Below are 22,849 nucleotides of genomic sequence, written 5' to 3' on the forward strand. Positions count from 1 at the left end.
GCTCCCGCGAACCGCACAGCACGCCTCATCTCCTGCACCTCACACAGCTCCCTACCGCAACCAGACCGCGAGGCCCCCTACCCCGCTACACCATGCCACCAATGTCCCTCCCCCTATCCCGCTAGCTCACACAGTGTAGCTCCCGCGAACCGCACAGCACGCCTCACATCTCCTGCACCTCACACATCTCCCTACCGCAACCGGACCGCGAGGCCCCCTACCCCGCTACACCATGCCACCAATGTCCCTCCCCCTATCCCGCTACCTCACACAGTGTAGCTCCCGCGGACCGCACAGCACGCCTCACATCTCCTGCACCTCACACATCTCCCTACCGCAACCGGACCGCGAGGCCGCGGCCTACACTCACACACCATGGCAACGATGTCCCTCCCCCTATCCCGCTACCTCACACAGTGTAGCTCCCGCGGACCGCACAGCACGCCACATCTCCTGCACCTCACACAGCTCCCTACCGCAACCGGACCGCGAGGCCGCGGCCTACACTCACACACCATGGCAACGATGTCCCTCCCCCTATCCCGCTACCTCACACAGTGTAGCTCCCGCGGACCGCACAGCACGCCTCATCTCCTGCACCTCACACTGCTCCCTACCGCAACCGGACCGCGAGGCCGCGGCCTACACTCACACACCATGCCACCAATGTTCCTCCCCCTATCCCGCTACCTCACACAGTGTATGACAACACCTACCACTGGAAATCAGATGTTCGTTGAAATAAAATATGTTTTCCTAACTATTTTACTGTCTGTATAATGTACACAACACTCACCCACACAAAACCCCCTCATACACACACACACACACACACGCAAACATCCTGTCATTCTATGCCACACACTACACTCAAAAACATGCCATTTTTAACATGTGTATGACCAACAACACGCACTCACACACGTCACACACACAACATGCCTCATACACACACACACGCCATCACACACCAGCAACACACACACATGCTCTCACACACACCACACACCATGCCACCGATGTCACTCCCGCTATCCCGCTACCTCACACACTCTACCTCCCGCCGAACAACCAGCACGCCTGACATCTCCTGCACCTCACACATCTCCCTCCGCAACCGGACCGCGACGCCGCGGACTACAGTCAAACAGCATGCCACCAATGTCACTCCCGCTACCTCACACACTGTATGACAACACCTACCACTGAAACTCAGCTGTTCCTTACAATAAAATATGTTTTCCTAACAATTTCACTGTCTGTATAATTTATTCTAAAACACTTCTCACACCACCACTCACACACAACACTCACCCACACAAAACCCCCTCATACACACACACACACACACACACACGCAAACATCCTGTCATTCTATGCCACACATAACAACAAATCACACCTCACCTTCACCCTCATAATACACACACTACACTCAAAAACATGCAATTTACAACATGTCTATGACCAACTACACGCGCACACACACGTCACACACACAACATGCGTCATACATACACACACACATGCCATCACACACGCCACATACACACATGCTCTCACACACACCACACACCATCACACACAACACACACAAATACACAAACACATGCACACACACACGCACTCAGCAACGCCACACGCCCTCAACCACGCAACACACGTACTCACACACACACACCAACCTCCTCTGCTGATACAACACACAAAACAACACTTCAACATAACCTTAACTACCACACACAACACAACCACCACTAAACAAACACACACACCCAACCCACTGTTCCAATTACCTACCCTTCACCATACACACTACACTGAATACAATGCACATTTACACGTCTCACCACCCACTCCCATTGCACATCAACATCCCACCACACACAAACATATACAACAACACAACACCTCCGCTACTAACACACCTAGCACAATAAATCACCTCTTCCTTTCAATAACATATTTTACACAAAACATTACTATTTACACATCTGTCTAATTTATTGCACACAAACACTCAACTAACCAACACTGACACACACACTCACACACCACACACTCACTATCACATCACACACTCACTCATCCACACACACACCCCACACAATCAACAATCACACACAATAATTACATACACACACTATTCTGCCACACACACAGCCAACATTAACACAAAACAAAAACACACACAACATTTCAACACCTACACAAACGCACACCAAACACAAATAAATACCCCTCAATACTGTCACACTTTATCAATTTACAAACTTTTCACAGACCACAACCGGATGCCTTCAACACCTCGACGCTTCAACGCTGTGCCAAAACACACAATACAATCATTGGATCGAACTGCGCCTTGACACAACAACATCAGGAAGTATTGTAAACACAATCGCACTGAAACACTTCACTAACATCACACACAACACCTACCTCAACACACACATCAACAACTTTTAACAACACATCACAACTTACACACACAACACCTCTACAACACCTACAATAACGCACATCACAACAACAACACCAAACACACATCTTCACAACACAAAACATGCCACCCAAAAAACACCTTCGCAAAACAAAACATACACACTAATTCCATTTAATACACACACAGCAGGTATATCAAACGCACAAATACACACACAGCATCCTAACACAACTACTCAACAACACACACACACACACACAACATCACCTGCTAATGAAACACTACAGCGCCAAACACGCCTTGCACAACAAAGAGACAGAGTCAGAATCAGAAGAGCAACACAACGAGAACAACAACAACAAAAACACAGAGACACACCCACTACATCAACAGACGCTAACACTACAGAACACCAACAACGTACTACAACATCCAGACCCTCAGAGACTACAGAACAGCATGAGGCACGCCTTGCAAAAGACCAACAACGTGCTACAACATCACGAGACGCAGAGACTACAGAACAACATGAAATACGTCTGCAGAAAATGCGACTACGAGCTACAACAAGAAGAGCCACCGAGACTCCACAACAACATGAAACATGCCTTGCTAAAGACAGAACAATACGGCGCACATCAAAACAACACCAAGACACACCAACACACACAGTACAACAAGCACTACAAGACACACATACTACATGTACGCATTCAACTAATTACACTTTGCTACGTGCCGCTTTCATATATAATCCACACATACTATACCAGCAACATCCAAAGGTCAACATTGGACACATGGACACTATATGTCGCTACTGTCAAGCAAATTCCAACATGAATCAGCTGGAATGTGCTGCAGCAATGGCAAAGTTCAGCTACCACCTCTACACTCACCCCCAAATCCACTTCTTTCATACATGTCAGGGACAACTTCAGAATCTAAACATTTCCTACAAAACATACGCAAATACAACTCCTGTTTCCAAATGACATCCTTTGGTGCTACATCCATAGTTGAACAAATTGGATTTAAAAGTACTTTTAAAGTACAAGGTCAAGTTTACCACAGGGCCGGCTCTCTTCTCCCATTACCAGACCAAGATCCACAATTCTTGCAAATTTACTTCATGGGCGATGAACAACAAGAAGCTGATCAACGATGCCATTGGATACCCAATACAAGACGTGACATTGTCATCTCCTTACAAAGGATGTTACATCAACACAACCATCTCATTAACACATTCAAAACATCACTTGAACGCATGCCAACTGATGACTATCAAGTCATTATCCGAGCCGACAAAACACCAGTGGGTCAACATGAACGTCGCTTTAATGCACCTCAAATCAACGAAGTCGCTATTGTTATAGCGGGGGAACAATTTAATACACGGGACATAATTCTTCAGCGGCGCGCTCATTCACTCACACGCATTTCTGAAACACATCGCTCATATGATGCTCTTCAATACCCTCTCATACTTTGGAACGGTGACGATGGCTATCACTTCAACATCATGCAAGTACACCCAACTTCAAAGGCAAACACTAACAAAACTGTATCCGCTATGGACTTCTACGCTTACAGATTAATGATACGAGATGCATCGCAAAACCACATTTTACATTGTCGACAACTATTTCATCAACTTTTCATCAGTTTATTGTTGACATGTATGCTAAAATTGAAAGTGAGCGTCTTCTATACATACGCTTACATCAAAAAAAACTACGCGTTGATCAATACATACATCTCAGGGATGCTGTTGGCAACGATGGTAACGTTGAGAACATTGGAAAAATGTTCATTCTACCAGCAACATTCACGGGAAGTCCTCGACACATGCACGAATATGCTCAGGACGCTATGGCATATGTTCGCGCATATGGACGACCAGACTTTTTTATTACATTTACATGTAATCCAGCTTGGCCCGAAATAAAACAAGAACTTCAGGATGGACAGGCTCACAGTGATCGACACGACTTAATCGCAAGAGTATTTCGCCAAAAACTCATCACATTAATTCACATCATCACTAAGACTTATATATTTGGACAAACACGATGCTGGATGTACTCAATAGAATGGCAGAAAAGAGGTCTTCCACATGCTCATAGTCTTATATGGCTCAAAGAAAAACTACATTCCATTGACATCGATAACGTTATCTCTGCTGAGTTGCCTAATCCTCAAGAAGACCCTATACTATTTGCAATAGTCACTAAAAATATGATTCATGGACCATGTGGAAACGTCAATATTCATGCACCATGTATGAAAGACGGTAAATGCACCAAACAATTCCCTAAAACATTTGGTGATGTAGCTTTTTAACCTTCAATGTGTTTTTAACTTTGCACTTTCATGTATGTTTCAGGGCTTGTAACGAGTGGTGAGGTGACGTCATCGTATTCGCACAGTTCTGTGCTCCTGCTCTCTGCTGCAGTCTGCTTCTGCCTTCACTCCCATGGATAAAGAAGCTTCGGTTATGTTGCCATGGCAACAGGGGACGCCGTAGAAGGCTGGTGTGCTTACTGGCTCCGCCCGCGGACACACATGCGCGGTGTGTATGGCATCTGACAGCCGGATATAAACAGAAGAGAGGTGAGGCCGGGCTGGTGCGCAGAGATGACGGGGCTCACATGCGTCTACAACACTCCCGATTTTAATTATAAACAGCTGGTTTTGATTGCGCACACAGGTTGGTGATGGGTATATATGTTTTCCTTGGGCAGTGTTCTCCAGCATGCCCCTGAGGAAGGTCCTATATAGGACCGAAACGTCGGACTTATTTGTGCGTGTTTTATGTTTCTAATACATTTTTTTGCATCATATCTTGAGTGCTGTTCTTGTCTCCTGGTGGGACACCTGGTTCACTATTGATTTCTATTGAACAAGCACCTGCCTCTTTGAAGCCTTGGAAGTGCCTGCTGATATCTCTATCTATTATCACTATGAGCGGAGCACTCGGCCATTTAACACACTGCTTGTTGGCTACAGCAGTGTTTTTGTGCATATACCTGCATTTGATATATACATTTTTTTCTCTCAGAGACATTGTGCCATGGAAAATTTTCCAGATGTTGCCGGTATATTTTCATCTATGTCAGACACTTTGAGTTACAGTGAAGCTGAGTTCTCCAACATTAGATACACGGATCCTGTGGAGGATATCTTTGGACCAGAAAAGGCGCTTGATGTTTATAATGACCTCTTGAAATTAGAAAAGAAAGAGGTGGATTACTACCTACATGGAGCGACTTTGTCGTATTACCATCGTGAGAAACAATTACCCAGGGGCTTCAGAATAAAAAATCAGCCTACAATTGGTCGCAGTGACCCTGACTTTTGTAAACGGTGGGTCTGTATTCTTAATAAGTGCTCATTTGATTTAATGATTCTAGTCATAGAGCAAGCTACCAAGGAGCTCACTAAGATCAAGAGCGAGATTACAGTCATTGAAACTAAACATGAGCAGACCTTAGCCTCTGATGAGGACACCAGTTGGGTGGACAAATTACAAGTGACTGATGCCTATAGGGAAGGCTTGATTAAGTACAAGAGGGACAAGCTGAAGCAAGTAGCCTCAGACTACAAGGAACGCCGCATTTATAACTGGCTGCTGGGCATTGGTGAGACACCTCAAGGAAAGGCGGGCATGTGGAGGAATTATTCTAAGTCCAGACGGGCAGCTAACACTGGGAGTACATACAATACCAGTGACACGGACCACTCGGATGGTCCAGAAGCCACGCCGGCGGTGCCTTTTTTAGGACAGGGCACGCTACCTCACCCGAAGCCACCATTACCAGACCACGTCGGTGGCGACCGATCCGGAGAGGTGGTGGGGGGAACAAGATTTCTACCAAGGGATTCCAAGACAAGGGGAGCACAGAGGGGGTGATCGCAGAGGAGATGATCTTCAATATCTCCACACACCTTTTGTCTGAAACAGAGAGGAGTGTCTTGAGCAAAGGTTTGTCGTTTATTCCTACACATACTCTAAACCCCTTTGACTGGGAGGTTGACTTATACAAATTGAACAGAAGATTACGTTGAAAATAATTCTTTGGGAATAGCACCAACACAACACAGGATGTTGATCACCAGGAACCGACCATGCACCAATTCCATCAACCAAGTACCTTTGATCCACAGGTACATAACTTCAACATTTCAACATTTATCAATCTGGTGGAAACGGACACCAAGAAGCGAGTGAGGAATTACAAGAGGAGCTTTACCACCTTCACAGGAGATGAACAACGGGCACTCAAGGCCCTCCGTGACAACAAGGATATAATCATACGTGCTGCTGACAAGGGAGACGGTACTGTAATAATTAACTAGAGTGAATACCGTACAGAGGTCCTGCGACAATTGAACATCACCCATCACTATAAATCATTGAATGGAGACGCTACAGCCGCCTACAAACGAGAGGTTGATGCGGTGATTCAAATGGGTGTTAACAATCTATGGATCACAGGTGAGATTGGGAAATTTTTAACACAACCTTACCCAATTATCCCGGTTCTTTACATCTTACCAAAGATTCATAAGGCCCAGGACATAGTGAACTCAGCGTCGCTGAGCCGCGCTGAACAGATGCACAAAGCCCCTGCATCTGTTATCAGCGCGGCTATAGTTTCTCCCTCCGCATGTGCGCTGATGCGTGCGGAGGCTGAGAAACTTCCCTGAGACAGGCAAGTTTGAAATTTGCCGCTCGGGGAAGTGGAGAAGCGGTCACGTGACCGCTCCCATCCAATGGGGCTGCAGCTTGTCCGCCATTGTACAGAGCCACCAGACCAGACAGAGGCAGCAAAGAGGTAGGTGTGTGTGTGTTCTACTAAAATCCTTTTTATGAGAATTTTGCGCTAGTATTGTTCAATCTTTCCTCTGTTCTGAGCCATCATTATTACTAGCTGCATTTTTCACTTGGTTTAAGCCTATGTTCTTGGCAACAATGATCATTTTCCTCCTTTTTGCTTAATTATAACACTTTTATACAGATATAAAGGGCGTGAGGAGGGGAACCGGAGACGGGGGGGGGGGGGGGGTTTGGTGAGGAGGGGAACCGGAGACACCGGGCAGGGTGAGGTGGGGACCAGAAGGAGTGTATGTACGTACAGCATAGCACCAACCACCCAGAATGAATATTGGGGCCTCAATAACACAGAGTCCAGTGTGGGGTCCCCAGGTAGCAGTGTGTATGTGCGTTTATATGAAGGCACAGTTGCGACATGCATTGCCCCCCCCCCCCTTTTTCTGTGACCAGGTGCACGGTCATACTGCTAATATCCTCCGGCCTTGAAAGCCAAACTCATTATTGCACAAAAATTACTTCATTATGCGATTTCTCATTACATGTTTGCTTCAGGCACCTCAATGATATAACAGTGACAACAGGTAGAACAGATTTAACAGGATATAACAGGTAACTTGCCCACTGTTGTGTGATATTGTAATCATCAGCTCATCAATTGCACCCGACGCCATACTAGGCGTTCTTGGCACACTTATATATTCAATCATATCATTACTTTAGTGAGCTGTATTTGTTGTTTTTTGTTATAACAGGTAGAACAGATCTAACAGGGACGGATAGAACTGATATAACAGTAGTGTTTCTGTCATTAAAACAACAACCTATTATCATTGAGACAGCATTGATCAAAGACAGTTGTACATCAGTCCATCAGTGACAATCTAGGCAGAGAAAGTTGTGACTCGTGTTTATAGTGACACTTGTCACTTCTCTACATCTTTTGACCTGTGTACTAAAAAAAATGCTGTTTTTTGTTTGGAAACAAGGTGGCAAAATTAACCAGCAAGGAGCTTTGTAGAACAAATAACACTATTAAAAAAAAAGTAAAAAAAAGAAAAGATTTAAGAGGAAATGAAACATCTCTACACATATACAGTAAACAAACTGTTTTGGTATTGAGGGGAGTTCAACAACAACTTAAAACAATTAGAAAATGAACATTTCCAATCTGCATTTAATGACTGAACAATTCCAATCTGCAGAGATATAGCTGAAGAAAAATGAATCCCTCCCAGATCGAGCTTCTGATAGATGAGGTTGAAGTGAGGGATTCCTTATGCAATCAGCGTTCAAAATCCTACCCCGATAGGCTACTGCACGATATGTTATGGAAGGAGATGGGACAGATCATGAATGAAACACGTTAGTATTTGATAGTATTTCATTTGTTAATAAAATTGTGTCATATTTATGTAAAATGTTTTTTTTCTTTTGATAGTACATGTATATCTTAAGTGCCCCCAGGCGTGTCCGCAAGCGCACGCCCAAGTGTGTTTTAAGTGCCCCCAGGCGTGTCCGCAAGGGCACGCCCAAGTGTGTTTTTAGTGCCCCCAGGCGTGTCCGCAATGGCACGCCCAATTGTGTTTTTAGTGCCCCCAGGTGTGTGTCCGCAAGGGCATGCTCAAGTGTGTTTTTAGTGCCCCCAGGCGTGTCCGCAAGGGCACGCCCAAGTGTGTTTTTAGTGCCCCCAGGCGTGTCCGCAAGCGCACGCCCAAGTGTGTTTTTAGTGCCCCCAGGCGTGTCTGCAAGCGCACGCCCAAGTGTGTTTTAACTGCCCCCAGGCGTGTCCGCAAGGGCACGCCCAAGTGTGTTTTTAATTTATTTTTAATAAATTATTGTGATTGTGTATTAATGTCTTGCTTTCTGTTGTGTGTTTTTTATAGCTATTGTTGTAAAAAACAAATGGAAGAACCTTCGGGATGTGTTTCGGAGGGAGCTAAAAAAAAAGTCAAGGTGCCGCGTTCGGGGGAACCCGGGCCAAGCAGCATTGACAGTGGGTCATCGTGGCCTTACTTCACCAACATGCTGTTCTTGAGGGACCAGATGTTAGCGGCAACAACTATGTCCAACCTCGAGGAACCAGCAAGCCAGGAGGAAACAATTGAATTATCCTTTGTGGATTACGAGGATGAGCCTGTTCCTGATTATGAGGATCCAACACCGCCCTCCACACCGTCACCGTCAACGGAACAGGCACCGGTACCACCTCCCGCAAAAAAACCTAGGAACCAACAAGAATTGAGGCGCAACATGGTCACCATAGAAGAGAAAAAAATTGGACTACTAGACCAATTAGTAAATGGTAATAATGAGGACATGGAATTTTTTAAAAGTTAACTACAATACCTTTCTCCTCTGGATAGAATTGAAAAAATACGATTTCGCACGAAATTCCAGCAACTATTGCAGGAGACTGTTGAGGAACATGTAGCCTCACAATAGTGAAATTATTTTTACATTTCGTGTTTCTTTATTAAGTTAAATTTCTATATAGTGTGTTAATTGAATAAGTTATATCTGTCGTTATGTTAATGACAAAGTTTACATTATTTTGCATTTGCACTTTTAAATAAATATTTTAATGGTTATGAAAATTCTACTTTTGTTGTATTTATGTTATTTCTAATCCTGTATGCAGGGGTGGTTGAGGGGTGGGGGGCATCAACGGACGGATATGTGGGGGGATAGGCGGTGGAATAAATAGAGAGAGGGATGTTATATATATATATATATATTATATATATATATATAATATATATATATATATATATATATACACACACATACACACACACAGTGGGGAGAGAATGGCGTGGAAGAGAGACAGTGGTAAAAGAGGGATAATATATATATATATATATATATATATATATATATATATATATATATATATATAAATATAAAGCAGAAAATAGCCGTGTTAGTCCAGTTGCGATAGTGCAGAATAAATGAGTTCTTCAGTATTCGGTGATACCTTTTTTATTGGACTAACAATTCATGTCATAGGACATGCTTTTGAGAGTTCTCCTCTCTTCTTCAGGTCAAGCAATACTGATATACAAAGGAATCTATGGCTAAAACAGTGTGGAGAGAGGGAAAAAAAAACCAGATATTTACCTGAGGGGTGAAATAATAAGTGTAATATAAGCGCTAGTGTAAACAAAATAATAATACAGTGTTATAAACAGTGATAAATACAGTAGAACAAAACCTGTGATACAGTTAATGATGATGGTTGTCCTTGAGCTGCCTGAGAGGTAGATCTGGTATCTTCCAACCAGATGTGAAGATTCGTGTGGAATAGCCTCCTATGGCGCTAAGGATGAAGAGTGGAATAGAGTCTTGTGCAGTGATTTCTTCTTGCATGGAATACCTCAGAGAAGGGAACAAAGAGATAAACAAAAACACCGCAATAGTGTATTATCTTTGAGTCAACAATGACCGTATCTTTTGAGTCAACAATGACCGTATGGGACAAGATACAAAGAGCATTTATTGGTTAAAACAATTGTAACCTCAATTGACATAAAACATATGTAAAATTAATAAACAGTTGACTTTTCTCCTGCTATTCCTTGTATAGCAGGAGAAAAGTCAACTGTTTATTAACTTTACATATGTTTTATGTCAATTGAGGTTACAATTGTTTTAACCAATAAATGCTCTTTGTATCTTGTCCCATACGGTCATTGTTGACTCAAAGATAATACACTATTGCGGTGTTTTTGTTTATCTCTTTGTTCCCTTCTCTGAGGTATTCCATGTAAGAAGAAATCACTGCACGAGACTCTATTCCACTCTTCATCCTTAGCGCCATAGGAGGCTATTCTACACTTAACACCCTACCTTATCTACAGTAAATATCTGTTTTTTTTTTTTTTTGTGGTACAGTATATCATTTCTTGCCACTGTATGTATGTATGTATATATGTCTAGAGAGATATATACATACAGGGTAAGAAATGATGTTGTTTTAAAAGCTTGATTTGATGTGTTTTAAATTAATTTAACTATGCAGCTATGCTTAAATGTGTTTAAAGTATTTTAAAATTAGATAGATGTCATTGTTGATATTGTATTGTGTGTTTGAGGGAGGTCAGGGCTAGCCTTGGTTTTAAAGTTTGTATTCCGGTTGGCTCTTTGTATATTTTTTCACATGCTGAATTGTTCTGCTCGAGGCGTGAATTAGTTAATTGTTTCATTGTTCGGGATGGACTGTCAATTGTTTAGGGATGTAAATAATGATTGCTAATTGATTTTTGTTTACTTGATTGGTTAAAATAGTTGACTTGTTTGGAAGTGTTTGTATTTTGCTTGCAATGATATTGTTAACATTCATTTGCAGAATGTATATGGTGCATAGATTTTATGCATCATTTATACAATGTAAATGCAATGTATTGATTGGAATGTGAGGTTTTTCTTTGTCATTTGATGATTTAGATTGTAAGATCAGTTAGGATTATTAAAGAAAATTCATTGTAATGTAGTGTGTCTGTATGGAGAAGTGTTATTTGTACGACAGTATGGTTTTGATAACCCTTCTACATTTATTTGTATATTGGTTCATCATGTGTGTATATACTGTATATATATATATATATATATATATATATATATGATACGAACCAATCCAAAGACCAGTAAAGAGACAGCACACCGCACGGGGTTAATCCAAAAATCTATATTCACAACATGAAATACACGTAAGCCAACGTTTCGGTCCCACAGAGAGACCTTCCTCAGGGCCGTGCAACCCACAAGTGCAAGTGACCACACATATATACCCTCACCCATAGTGCAATGCAAACAAAGGGAACCAATCACCAACATGCAATCAGACAGAATATGCAACATAGCTGTGCTCCGTGCCCCCTCCCCTATTACCTGATTATCCAAATGACTCATCATGACATGAGAGTAGGCACTTAAACTATTAGGAGAAAGACACCCTTTAGACACTGGTCCCAGGGTCTACTGCCCTTGCGGGGGAAGGTCGCGCACCGCGCATCTGCAGTGGGCCAAAACATATTGACTGCCGGAGCGCCAGCAAGGAGAGTACGCCGCGCATCACAGCTGTGAGCAGACGCCTCATTGACTCTCCCTGGCCACCAGGGACGCCGGCAGCGCAAAACGCACATGCGCAGTCTGAAAAACCGCCTCGGTGCACAGTTACCCACACACTGACAGTAATAATGGGCTAAACAGAATAGTAATAAACAGAGCGTTAAGGTGAACCACAGGGGGACAGGTAGAGGTATAGAGCACAAGGAGCGCATAGCATCACCATAGTATATAAGGACAAAGGAAGTGCAAAAGTGCAGAGGGAGTGATGCAACAGAGTATGAGTGACAAACATAAAAAAGGCATAATGCAAAATCAAGTGAAAGCAGGGAGACTGCTACAAAAAGCAGCTAAGTGAAAGTTCCTCATTTAGGCCACCAGGTGTCATAGTTCTTAGTTCATAAATAAGCCTTGCTTCCTGTTTAAGCAAAGTCCTGCCCCTGTCACCCCCACGGGGGGGGACTGGGACCTGCAGAATAGGCATACAACGAAGTGTGGCCAGTGTATGCCTTTTTTCCTTGAAATGTCTAGCCACAGGTAGACACTTCAGGTCTACATCAGAGGCATCACTCAGTAGGGCTTTTCTGATGTTTGAACGGTGCATGGCCATGCGTTCTTTCAGCATCCTTACAGTCTTCCCGATGTACAGCAATCCACAAGGACACTTAATAAGGTACACCACGAATTTAGACTCACAGTTCAGTGGTTGTTTGATTTTAATCGGTGCGCCACTATGCGGGTGATTGTAGCTAGGGCCCAGCTGCATATAGTTGCAGTTGGTACAGCCATGACAGCGGTACGAACCAGGTTTTTTGGCTAACCAAGTGGTGGGTGTGGCATATTTGTCTATTGGGTCAGATCCAGTGACCATGTCACCAATGTTTGGTCCCCGACGAAAGCAGAATAGAGGTGGCTCTCTAGCAAATGCACCAATCCTCTCGTCATTCTCCAGGATGCGCCAATTGCCCCGAATGCAGCGCTTAATGCTGTTGGTAGCAGTACTGAATGTACTGACTATATTGAGCCTGTTGCTCACCGGTCTGCCTGTCGAAGGTGTCAATAGTTCACCCCTATCAACCTGTCCAACCTTTTGCAAGGCAAAATTGATGTCCTTGGCCGAATAGCCCCTCTCCCGGAAGCGTGCGGCCATTTGGGCCAAGGCCCGTTGGGATTCTTCTGGATCAGTGGTGATTCTTTTCACTCGGAGAAGCTGGGAGTATGGGAGACCCCTCTTGAGTGGTACAGGATGGTGGCTGGCTGCACAAAGAAGGGAGTTCTTGTCTGTACTCTTCCGGTATATTCTAGTAGCCAGCGTGCCTCCAATTTTGTACACTATGGTGTCTAAAAAAGCGATTTCCTGGTAGCTGTGGTTGAGGGTAAAACGGATTGTGGAGGGGATTTTGTTTAAATCAGAAACAAATGTCAGCAGCTCCTCTTCACTGCCCGTCCACAGAATGAAGATGTCGTCAATATAGCGAAGGTATTTGACGATATGCCGTCCATGCGTGGTGTCAGTTAATATGTGCAACCGTTCATACAAATCCATAAACAGATTAGCGTACGACGGTGCCATATTTGAGCCCATGGCAGTACCCGTAAGTTGCAAGTAGTAGTGTTTTTCAAATTTAAAGAAGTTCTTATGGAGGATGACCTCAATGAGCAACATGAGAAAGTCAACTGGTGGACCCTGTTCGACTCCCTGTTCTTCCAATTTTGTGCGTACTGCTTCTAGGCCCCCTGCATGGGGAATGTTGGTGTACAGGCTGGACACATCTAGCGTAGCAAGAATACATTCTGCTGTGTTAACGGAAAGATGGCTGAGCTGCTCAATAAAGTCCGTGGTGTCCTTGATGTATGAACCCATTCCAGCCACCAGTGGCTGTAGATAGAAGTCCACAAATTGCGAGAGGGGGTGGCACAGCGACCCACGGGCCGAGATGATGGGTCTGCCCGGTGGTGCGACTATAGATTTGTGTACTTTGGGTAGTGTGTATAATACTGGCATCACAGGGTGGTCCTGAGTCAGGAATTTACTGGTTTCTTCTGTGATCCAGGCATTATTCAAGCCCAATCGGATGATGCCATCAATCTCCTTCTTGTAGGCTATCGTCGGATCCCCCGGGAGGCGTCTATAATGATGTACAACAAGCCTACAAGAAGGAGATTGATGGCATCATCCGATTGGGCTTGAATAATGCCTGGATCACAGAAGAAACCAGTAAATTCCTGACTCAGGACCACCCTGTGATGCCAGTATTATACACACTACCCAAAGTACACAAATCTATAGTCGCACCACCGGGCAGACCCATCATCTCGGCCCGTGGGTCGCTGTGCCACCCCCTCTCGCAATTTGTGGACTTCTATCTACAGCCACTGGTGGCTGGAATGGGTTCATACATCAAGGACACCACGGACTTTATTGAGCAGCTCAGCCATCTTTCCGTTAACACAGCAGAATGTATTCTTGCTACGCTAGATGTGTCCAGCCTGTACACCAACATTCCCCATGCAGGGGGCCTAGAAGCAGTACGCACAAAATTGGAAGAACAGGGAGTCGAACAGGGTCCACCAGTTGACTTTCTCATGTTGCTCATTGAGGTCATCCTCCATAAGAACTTCTTTAAATTTGAGAAACACTACTACTTGCAACTTACGGGTACTGCCATGGGCTCAAATATGGCACCGTCGTACGCTAATCTGTTTATGGATTTGTATGAACGGTTGCACATATTAACTGACACCACGCATGGACGGCATATCGTCAAATACCTTCGCTATATTGACGACATCTTCATTCTGTGGACGGGCAGTGAAGAGGAGCTGCTGACATTTGTTTCTGATTTAAACAAAATCCCCTCCACAATCCGTTTTACCCTCAACCACAGCTACCAGGAAATCGCTTTTTTAGACACCATAGTGTACAAAATTGGAGGCACGCTGGCTACTAGAATATACCGGAAGAGTACAGACAAGAACTCCCTTCTTTGTGCAGCCAGCCACCATCCTGTACCACTCAAGAGGGGTCTCCCATACTCCCAGCTTCTCCGAGTGAAAAGAATCACCACTGATCCAGAAGAATCCCAACGGGCCTTGGCCCAAATGGCCGCACGCTTCCGGGAGAGGGGCTATTCGGCCAAGGACATCAATTTTGCCTTGCAAAAGGTTGGACAGGTTGATAGGGGTGAACTATTGACACCTTCGACAGGCAGACCGGTGAGCAACAGGCTCAATATAGTCAGTACATTCAGTACTGCTACCAACAGCATTAAGCGCTGCATTCGGGGCAATTGGCGCATCCTGGAGAATGACGAGAGGATTGGTGCATTTGCTAGAGAGCCACCTCTATTCTGCTTTCGTCGGGGACCAAACATTGGTGACATGGTCACTGGATCTGACCCAATAGACAAATATGCCACACCCACCACTTGGTTAGCCAAAAAACCTGGTTCGTACCGCTGTCATGGCTGTACCAACTGCAACTATATGCAGCTGGGCCCTAGCTACAATCACCCGCATAGTGGCGCACCGATTAAAATCAAACAACCACTGAACTGTGAGTCTAAATTCGTGGTGTACCTTATTAAGTGTCCTTGTGGATTGCTGTACATCGGGAAGACTGTAAGGATGCTGAAAGAACGCATGGCCATGCACCGTTCAAACATCAGAAAAGCCCTACTGAGTGATGCCTCTGATGTAGACCTGAAGTGTCTACCTGTGGCTAGACATTTCAAGGAAAAAAGGCATACACTGGCCACACTTCGTTGTATGCCTATTCTGCAGGTCCCAGTCCCCCCCCCGTGGGGGTGACAGGGGCAGGACTTTGCTTAAACAGGAAGCAAGGCTTATTTATGAACTAAGAACTATGACACCTGGTGGCCTAAATGAGGAACTTTCACTTAGCTGCTTTTTGTAGCAGTCTCCCTGCTTTCACTTGATTTTGCATTATGCCTTTTTTATGTTTGTCACTCATACTCTGTTGCATCACTCCCTCTGCACTTTTGCACTTCCTTTGTCCTTATATACTATGGTGATGCTATGCGCTCCTTGTGCTCTATACCTCTACCTGTCCCCCTGTGGTTCACCTTAACGCTCTGTTTATTACTATTCTGTTTAGCCCATTATTACTGTCAGTGTGTGGGTAACTGTGCACCGAGGCGGTTTTTCAGACTGCGCATGTGCGTTTTGCGCTGCCGGCGTCCCTGGTGGCCAGGGAGAGTCAATGAGGCGTCTGCTCACAGCTGTGATGCGCGGCGTACTCTCCTTGCTGGCGCTCCGGCAGTCAATATGTTTTGGCCCACTGCAGATGCGCGGTGCGCGACCTTCCCCCGCAAGGGCAGTAGACCCTGGGACCAGTGTCTAAAGGGTGTCTTTCTCCTAATAGTTTAAGTGCCTACTCTCATGTCATGATGAGTCATTTGGATAATCAGGTAATAGGGGAGGGGGCACGGAGCACAGCTATGTTGCATATTCTGTCTGATTGCATGTTGGTGATTGGTTCCCTTTGTTTGCATTGCACTATGGGTGAGGGTATATATGTGTGGTCACTTGCACTTGTGGGTTGCACGGCCCTGAGGAAGGTCTCTCTGTGGGACCGAAACGTTGGCTTACGTGTATTTCATGTTGTGAATATAGATTTTTGGATTAACCCCGTGCGGTGTGCTGTCTCTTTACTGGTCTTTGGATTGGTTCGTATCATACTTATTTTCTATGGGACTAGCATCTGCTATTATAACCTTTTCTACTGCAGTGTGCTGACTGGCCTTCATGTGTATATATATATATATATATATATATATATATATATATATATATATATATATATATATATATATATATATATATATATATATATACTGTAGTTGCATGATGAAGCCACTGTACAAATTCATGGGTGAAGGGTGGGTATCTGGCCAGTGTGGCTTAACCCCTTAATTACCTTTGCGGTTATTATCCGATAAGGTGTTTAATGGGTTAATTGATATCTGAATGTAATTGCAATGTATTGGCTTTGTTTTGGCAATGTATTTTGTGGACAAGACAAGGATGTTGCTGGCGACGGACACTTCGTATTGATGAGGTCAGTAGCACGTTATTTATTTGAATATGCTAGTTAATGTTTTTAATGATGGGCAATTAATCTATTATCCATATCTGGATAATAGTTATTTTGCACATTATTGTACTGTAGGTTTTGGGGGGGGGGGGGTGTATGTATTGAATGTATAGGCCAGGTTTATTTTTTTTACATTCAGGGTTTGTTCCGTGGTTCTGCGTGGGACCTCTGGAGACCACCTGTGGTTTCCTCGGGTATCCCACGAGTACCAGGCTGGTGGTTCCACGGGTGACACATGCGGGGATGATGCTGTGTGGTCCCACTTCTGTGGGGGCACCGCCGACCCGTAGTCTGCAGGGATGAAGCTGTGTGGTCCCACTTCTGTGGGGGCACCGCCGACCCGTAGGTGCGGGGATGATGATGTGTGGTCCCACTTCTGTGGGGGCACCGCGGACCCGTAGTGAGCACCCGTGAGTTCCCCAGACCCCCGTGGGAACCACCCGAGGCCCCGCAGACACCTGTGGGTCTGACCCGGGGCTCCCAGACATCCTTGGGCCTACCGTGGGGACCCAATTGTGGCCCACGGTGACACAAGGAGACCACCTGGGGGCCATGGGGCTGGCGGGATCCACCAGCAGGCCTCCAGAACCTGTTTGAAAAGGGCTGCTGGTACCCTGTAGGTCTGTCCAGGTGCCCTGCCAGCCCACCGGGGACCGGGGACTCGCGTGGGGCTGCGTTATGAACCCTGTTTGTAAAATAATAAATCATGTATTTATGGGGGGGCACAGGGGGTGGGTAATGTATTTAATAAATAGAATGATGTTTATTGTGGGTCACTGTTGTTTTTATTGTGGGTACTGGGAGTGGGGGTGGTGTTTCCCCAACGGTATGTGGGTAGGCCTCCCTTGTGGGTACTGGGTGAGGGTGGTTAGGCCTCACGCGGGGGGGGGGTAGTGTGGGAGGGTATGTAGGCATCCCGAGTGGTGGGTGAGGGTGGGTTAACCCCTTAATGACTGTAGCGGTTAATAACCGCTATGGTGATTAAGGGGTTAGGGGACATTACTTTGGATGTTTTAATTTTTGTGTCTGTTTTGCAGAAGCGGAGGGGCCATGGCCAGGATGGGGGGGGTAACGGTATGTGGGTAGGGGGTGAGGGTGGTTAGACCTCACAGTATGCACATCGGGTCCCCCCCCTCCCCACATTTACATACACTGCACTCACAGCAATACAGGCAGGGAGATTTAACAGAAACATTAGGGGGAGGGGGCTTAAAACAGATTACACTCAAGGCAGAGAGATTTAACAGAAACATTAGGGGGGAGGGGGCTTTAAACAGATTACACTCAAGGCAGGGAGATACAGGGGATGTACTGTACTGTATGTTGTTTATTGCAATGCTTCATTCTGTGTACAGTATAATGTTTTTTACAATTAGATAGATGTAATCCTTGGTATTGTAAGGGTAAGCTTTGGTTTTAAATTGTGTTTTCTGGTTTGTACTTATATATTGATTTTTGTTTACTTGATTGGTTAAAATAGTTGACTTGTTTGGAGTTATCTGTATTTTGCTTGCAATGATATGTTCACATTCATTTGCAGAATATATATGGTGCATAGATTTTATGCATCATAAATACAATGTAAATGCAATGTATGGATTGGAATGTGAGGTTTTTCTTTGTCATTTGATGATTTAGATTGTAAGATCAGTTAGGATTATTAAAGGAAATTCATTGTAATGTAGTGTGTCTGTATGGAGAAGTGTTATTTGTAGGACAGTATGGTTCATCATGTGTGTGTACTGTATATACTGTATATATACAGTATATATATATATATATATATATATATATATATATATATATATATATATATATGTATGTATAGGGATTGTTGATAAACATATATATATATATATATATATATATATATATATATATATTTGTTTATCTTCATATATTTATTTATTTATTTAGATTTATTTATTGTGCTGCTGCTGTGTGTGAATTTTTTTTGTAGTGGGTAGTGGGTGTGGGTGTGGTTATTTACACGGGATCCCCCTCCCCACATTTACATACAGTACACTGCACTCAGAAACCCAGGCAGGGAGATTTAACCGACTCAATAGGGGGAGGGGGGCTTACACAGATTAGTCAAAGCAGGGAAGCTTAGCAGACACAATAGGGGGAGGGGGTTTTACATAGATTACAGTCAAGGCAGGGAAGTTTAACACACACAATAGGGGGAGGGTTTTTTTCATAGATTAGTCAAGGCAGGGAAGTTTAACACACACAATAGGGGGAGGGGGTCTTACACAGGTTACAGTCAAGGCAGGGAAGTTTAACACACACATTAAAAATATGTATTTAATGTATTTATTGTTTATTCTGCCTTAACCCTTCATTGCCTTAGCGGCTATCAGCAATGGTAATGAAGCAGCATTTCTGTATTTTTAATAATATTGTGGAGGAGCAGGGGGTCCCCTGAGCATTAATTTCTGGCTCAGGGAACCCCCTGCTCACTGTACAATATTATTAAAAATACAGAAATGCTGCTTCATTACCATAGCACATAGCCGCAAAGGTAAAGAACGATTCTTTATTGATGTGTGTGTTTTATTCATACTGTAGATGTGCAGAGGGTCTCTGGAGCAGAAACGTTTTTGTTTTAGGTCCGGGGACCCCCTGCTTCCCGAGATACAGGCCCCTTTAGGGGGTGCCGGTATCCCTCTGCTTGGTTTACAGGCCACGGTCACGTGATCGGGACCTTTAAATGCAAAGGGATACCGGCACCTCATAAAGGGGCCTGTATCTCGGGAAGCAGGGGGTCCCCGGACCTGAAACCAACGCGGTTCAGCTCCGGAGACCCCCTGCACATCTACACTATGAATAAAAATGTATTTTAAATGTATTTATTTATATTCATTTATTTATTTATTTATTTAGATTTATTTATTTATTTTTTGGGCGGCTGCTGTGTGTGAATTTTTTTTATTGTGGGTAGTGGGGGTGGGTGAGAGGGGTATTAGCCCCAACGATGGTTGTTTAGGGCTTGCGGGGGGGTAGCGGGAGGCCTTACCCCCTTCATGACCGTAGCGGTATTAACTGCTACGGCCGTGAAGGGGTTAAGTGCACCCGCAACCCCCCCGCAAGTCCTAAACTCACACCAAGGGCCAAATACCCCCTTCTCCCACCCCTGCTACCCACAATAAAGCGGGCACGGTGGGTTAACCCCTTCATTGCCTTAGCGGCTATCAGCTATGGTAATAAAGCAGCATTTCTGTATTTTTAATAATATTGTGCAGGAGCAGGGGGTCCCCTGAGCATTAATTTCTGGCTCAGTGAACCCCCTGCTTACTGTACAATATTATTAAAAATACAGAAATGCTGCTTCGTTACCATAGCACATAGCCGCTAAGGTAAGGAACGAGTGTTTATTTATATGTGTTTTATTTATACTGTACATGTGCAGAGGGTCTCCGGAGCAGAGACGTTTTTTTTTTAGGTCTGGGGACCCCCTGCTTCCCGAAATACAGGCCCCTTTAGGGGGTGCCGGTATCCCTCTGCTTTGTTTACATTTCGCGGTCACGTGATCGGGACTTTTAAATGCAGAGGGATACCGGCACCTCATAAAGGGGCTGTATCTCGGGGAGAAAGGGGTCCCCGGACCTGAAACCAACGCGGTTCAGCTCCGGAGACCCCCTGCACATCTACACTATGAATAAAAATGTATTTTAAATAATTTTTAATGTGCAGATGTTTGCGCAGAGAGAGCAGCGGTTCTCTCTCTGCTGCAAACACATCTCGCCAGGGGACGGCCTATAGTATCATTGATGTGCATATACAGTACTGTATGTGTATGTTAGGGGTTATAAGGGTTTTTGTTATACAGTATATACTGTATATATACAGTATATACTGCATTACAATTCATGAATTTCTCGGCTTCAAAGACAACAGCTCGCAAACGCCCCCATGCGTTTTTACACGGCATTGCAGTATTGCAGCCAGCGGGAATAAAATGCTTAAATCACGGGCGCGATATAACGCTATATACCCCGTGAGAAAACGACACAAAACCGCAGATAACCGGGATACTCCGAAATTCGCGGAGCTAGCCAAGTAAGAATAAAGTTGGTCGGTAGTGTAGAAGGGAATCATGTAGATCAGCAGTGCGCAAACTGGGGGGCGCAAGATTGTTTAGGGGGGGGGGGCGCAGGCAGCGGCAGCGATTTTGCCAGGAGCAGAGAAAAAAAGCAGTCTCTAGCTGCAATTTCTCTTTTGGCCATTAGGTGGCGCTTTGCTACACAGCTCCTGCAGCACCACCTTCTTGCATCACAGTGTGGTGAGTGTATGTAAAATGGGGAGGGTGGGAGAGTGTGTGTGACATGGCTGCGGGTGCCCTAGGCCCATAGTGACTGTCCAGGGACTATCTCTGGTGATACCTGAGAGAAGAGACTGTGATCCGGCAGGTGACTGTTGAGTACCTGTATTACTGCACTAAGAGTAGTAATAAACCCGTTCTTGTTTTGCAATATACCTCCTGCCTGTTGTGTGATCTAATTGGGGGGAGAGTTACAGTTCTACCGTGGGAGATCGCCTCCATATCCCTGGAGCCTACGACAGTGTGGACCCCAGAAGCCTGTTCCTGTGTCCCAAGGTTACTGCGGACGACTCAGCCCTCTTGTTACCAGCAGGTATGCACCACAAACACCCAGTAATGGCCCCGATCTGCGATTGGGGGTGGTGGGGTGGGGGTGGAAAATACTGTTACATTTAAAAAACTAAATGTCTAAGAAAAAGTATTTCTTCTCCCCCAGTTATTACAACAGCCCTGTGCCTAATACATTCATAATGAACAAGAAGACGAGGAAGAAGGGGCAGAACTTTCATTATATACAGTACATACCTTTATTTGGTCTGCCTGGAGTATAGGAGACATAAGGCAGTGATCACTATTTTATTTGTGTGTACTCATATTTATAATCTTATTATTCAGGCACTGCACACAAACTGTGTCTCCTGTATCCTTTGAGAATATTGTATTGTATGTCTTTATTTATATAGCGCCATTAATGTATATATCTATATATTAAAGGCTTCAATAGAATAATGAATGTAATATAATGCTTCAAGCCTGTGCTAAGAGACTAGGAAACACACAGAACAGTACACACACACGACACCCACCTCTCTCTTTCTGCTCCAGCTTTTCCTCTGTTCTTTGGCCCCACCCCCAGGCTCCTCACACCTCCTCCTTATTGGCTGCATTACACAGCAGCAGCCAATCAGGATGGAGGAAGCTGCCTAGCCCCCTAGCAGCAGCAGCCCTGCTCTATCCCTTCTCAATCCCAGATTGGTTACTTAGGGGTTCATGCAGTAAGCAGCGGAAAGGCATTTCTCGCCACTTTCCTGCCAAAAATGCCTATCCCTAGTCAGTAAA

General features: G+C 44.6%; 1 protein-coding gene across 2 annotated transcripts; it reads left to right on the forward strand.

Annotated features, from left to right (window-relative positions):
• The first annotated feature begins 1,937 nt into the window (after window positions 1-1,937).
• On the forward strand, window positions 1,938-9,778 carry LOC142483660 (uncharacterized). Of its 2 annotated transcripts, none has more exons than XM_075583674.1 (3): window positions 1,938-6,947; window positions 8,489-8,648; window positions 9,170-9,778. In XM_075583674.1, the coding sequence occupies exon 1, from the start codon at window positions 3,258-3,260 to the stop codon at window positions 4,395-4,397; it is 1,140 nt and encodes a 379-aa protein (XP_075439789.1). In that variant the 5' UTR covers window positions 1,938-3,257; the 3' UTR covers window positions 4,398-6,947; window positions 8,489-8,648; window positions 9,170-9,778. The 2 variants fall into 2 exon arrangements, with proteins under 2 accessions (XP_075439789.1, XP_075439790.1); XM_075583675.1 differs by having other exon boundaries at window positions 1,938-5,062.
• The last annotated feature ends 13,071 nt before the right edge of the window (window positions 9,779-22,849 follow it).

Source organism: Ascaphus truei, unplaced genomic scaffold (genome assembly GCF_040206685.1).
Source record: "Ascaphus truei isolate aAscTru1 unplaced genomic scaffold, aAscTru1.hap1 HAP1_SCAFFOLD_352, whole genome shotgun sequence".
Classification (NCBI taxonomy): domain Eukaryota; kingdom Metazoa; phylum Chordata; class Amphibia; order Anura; family Ascaphidae; genus Ascaphus; species Ascaphus truei.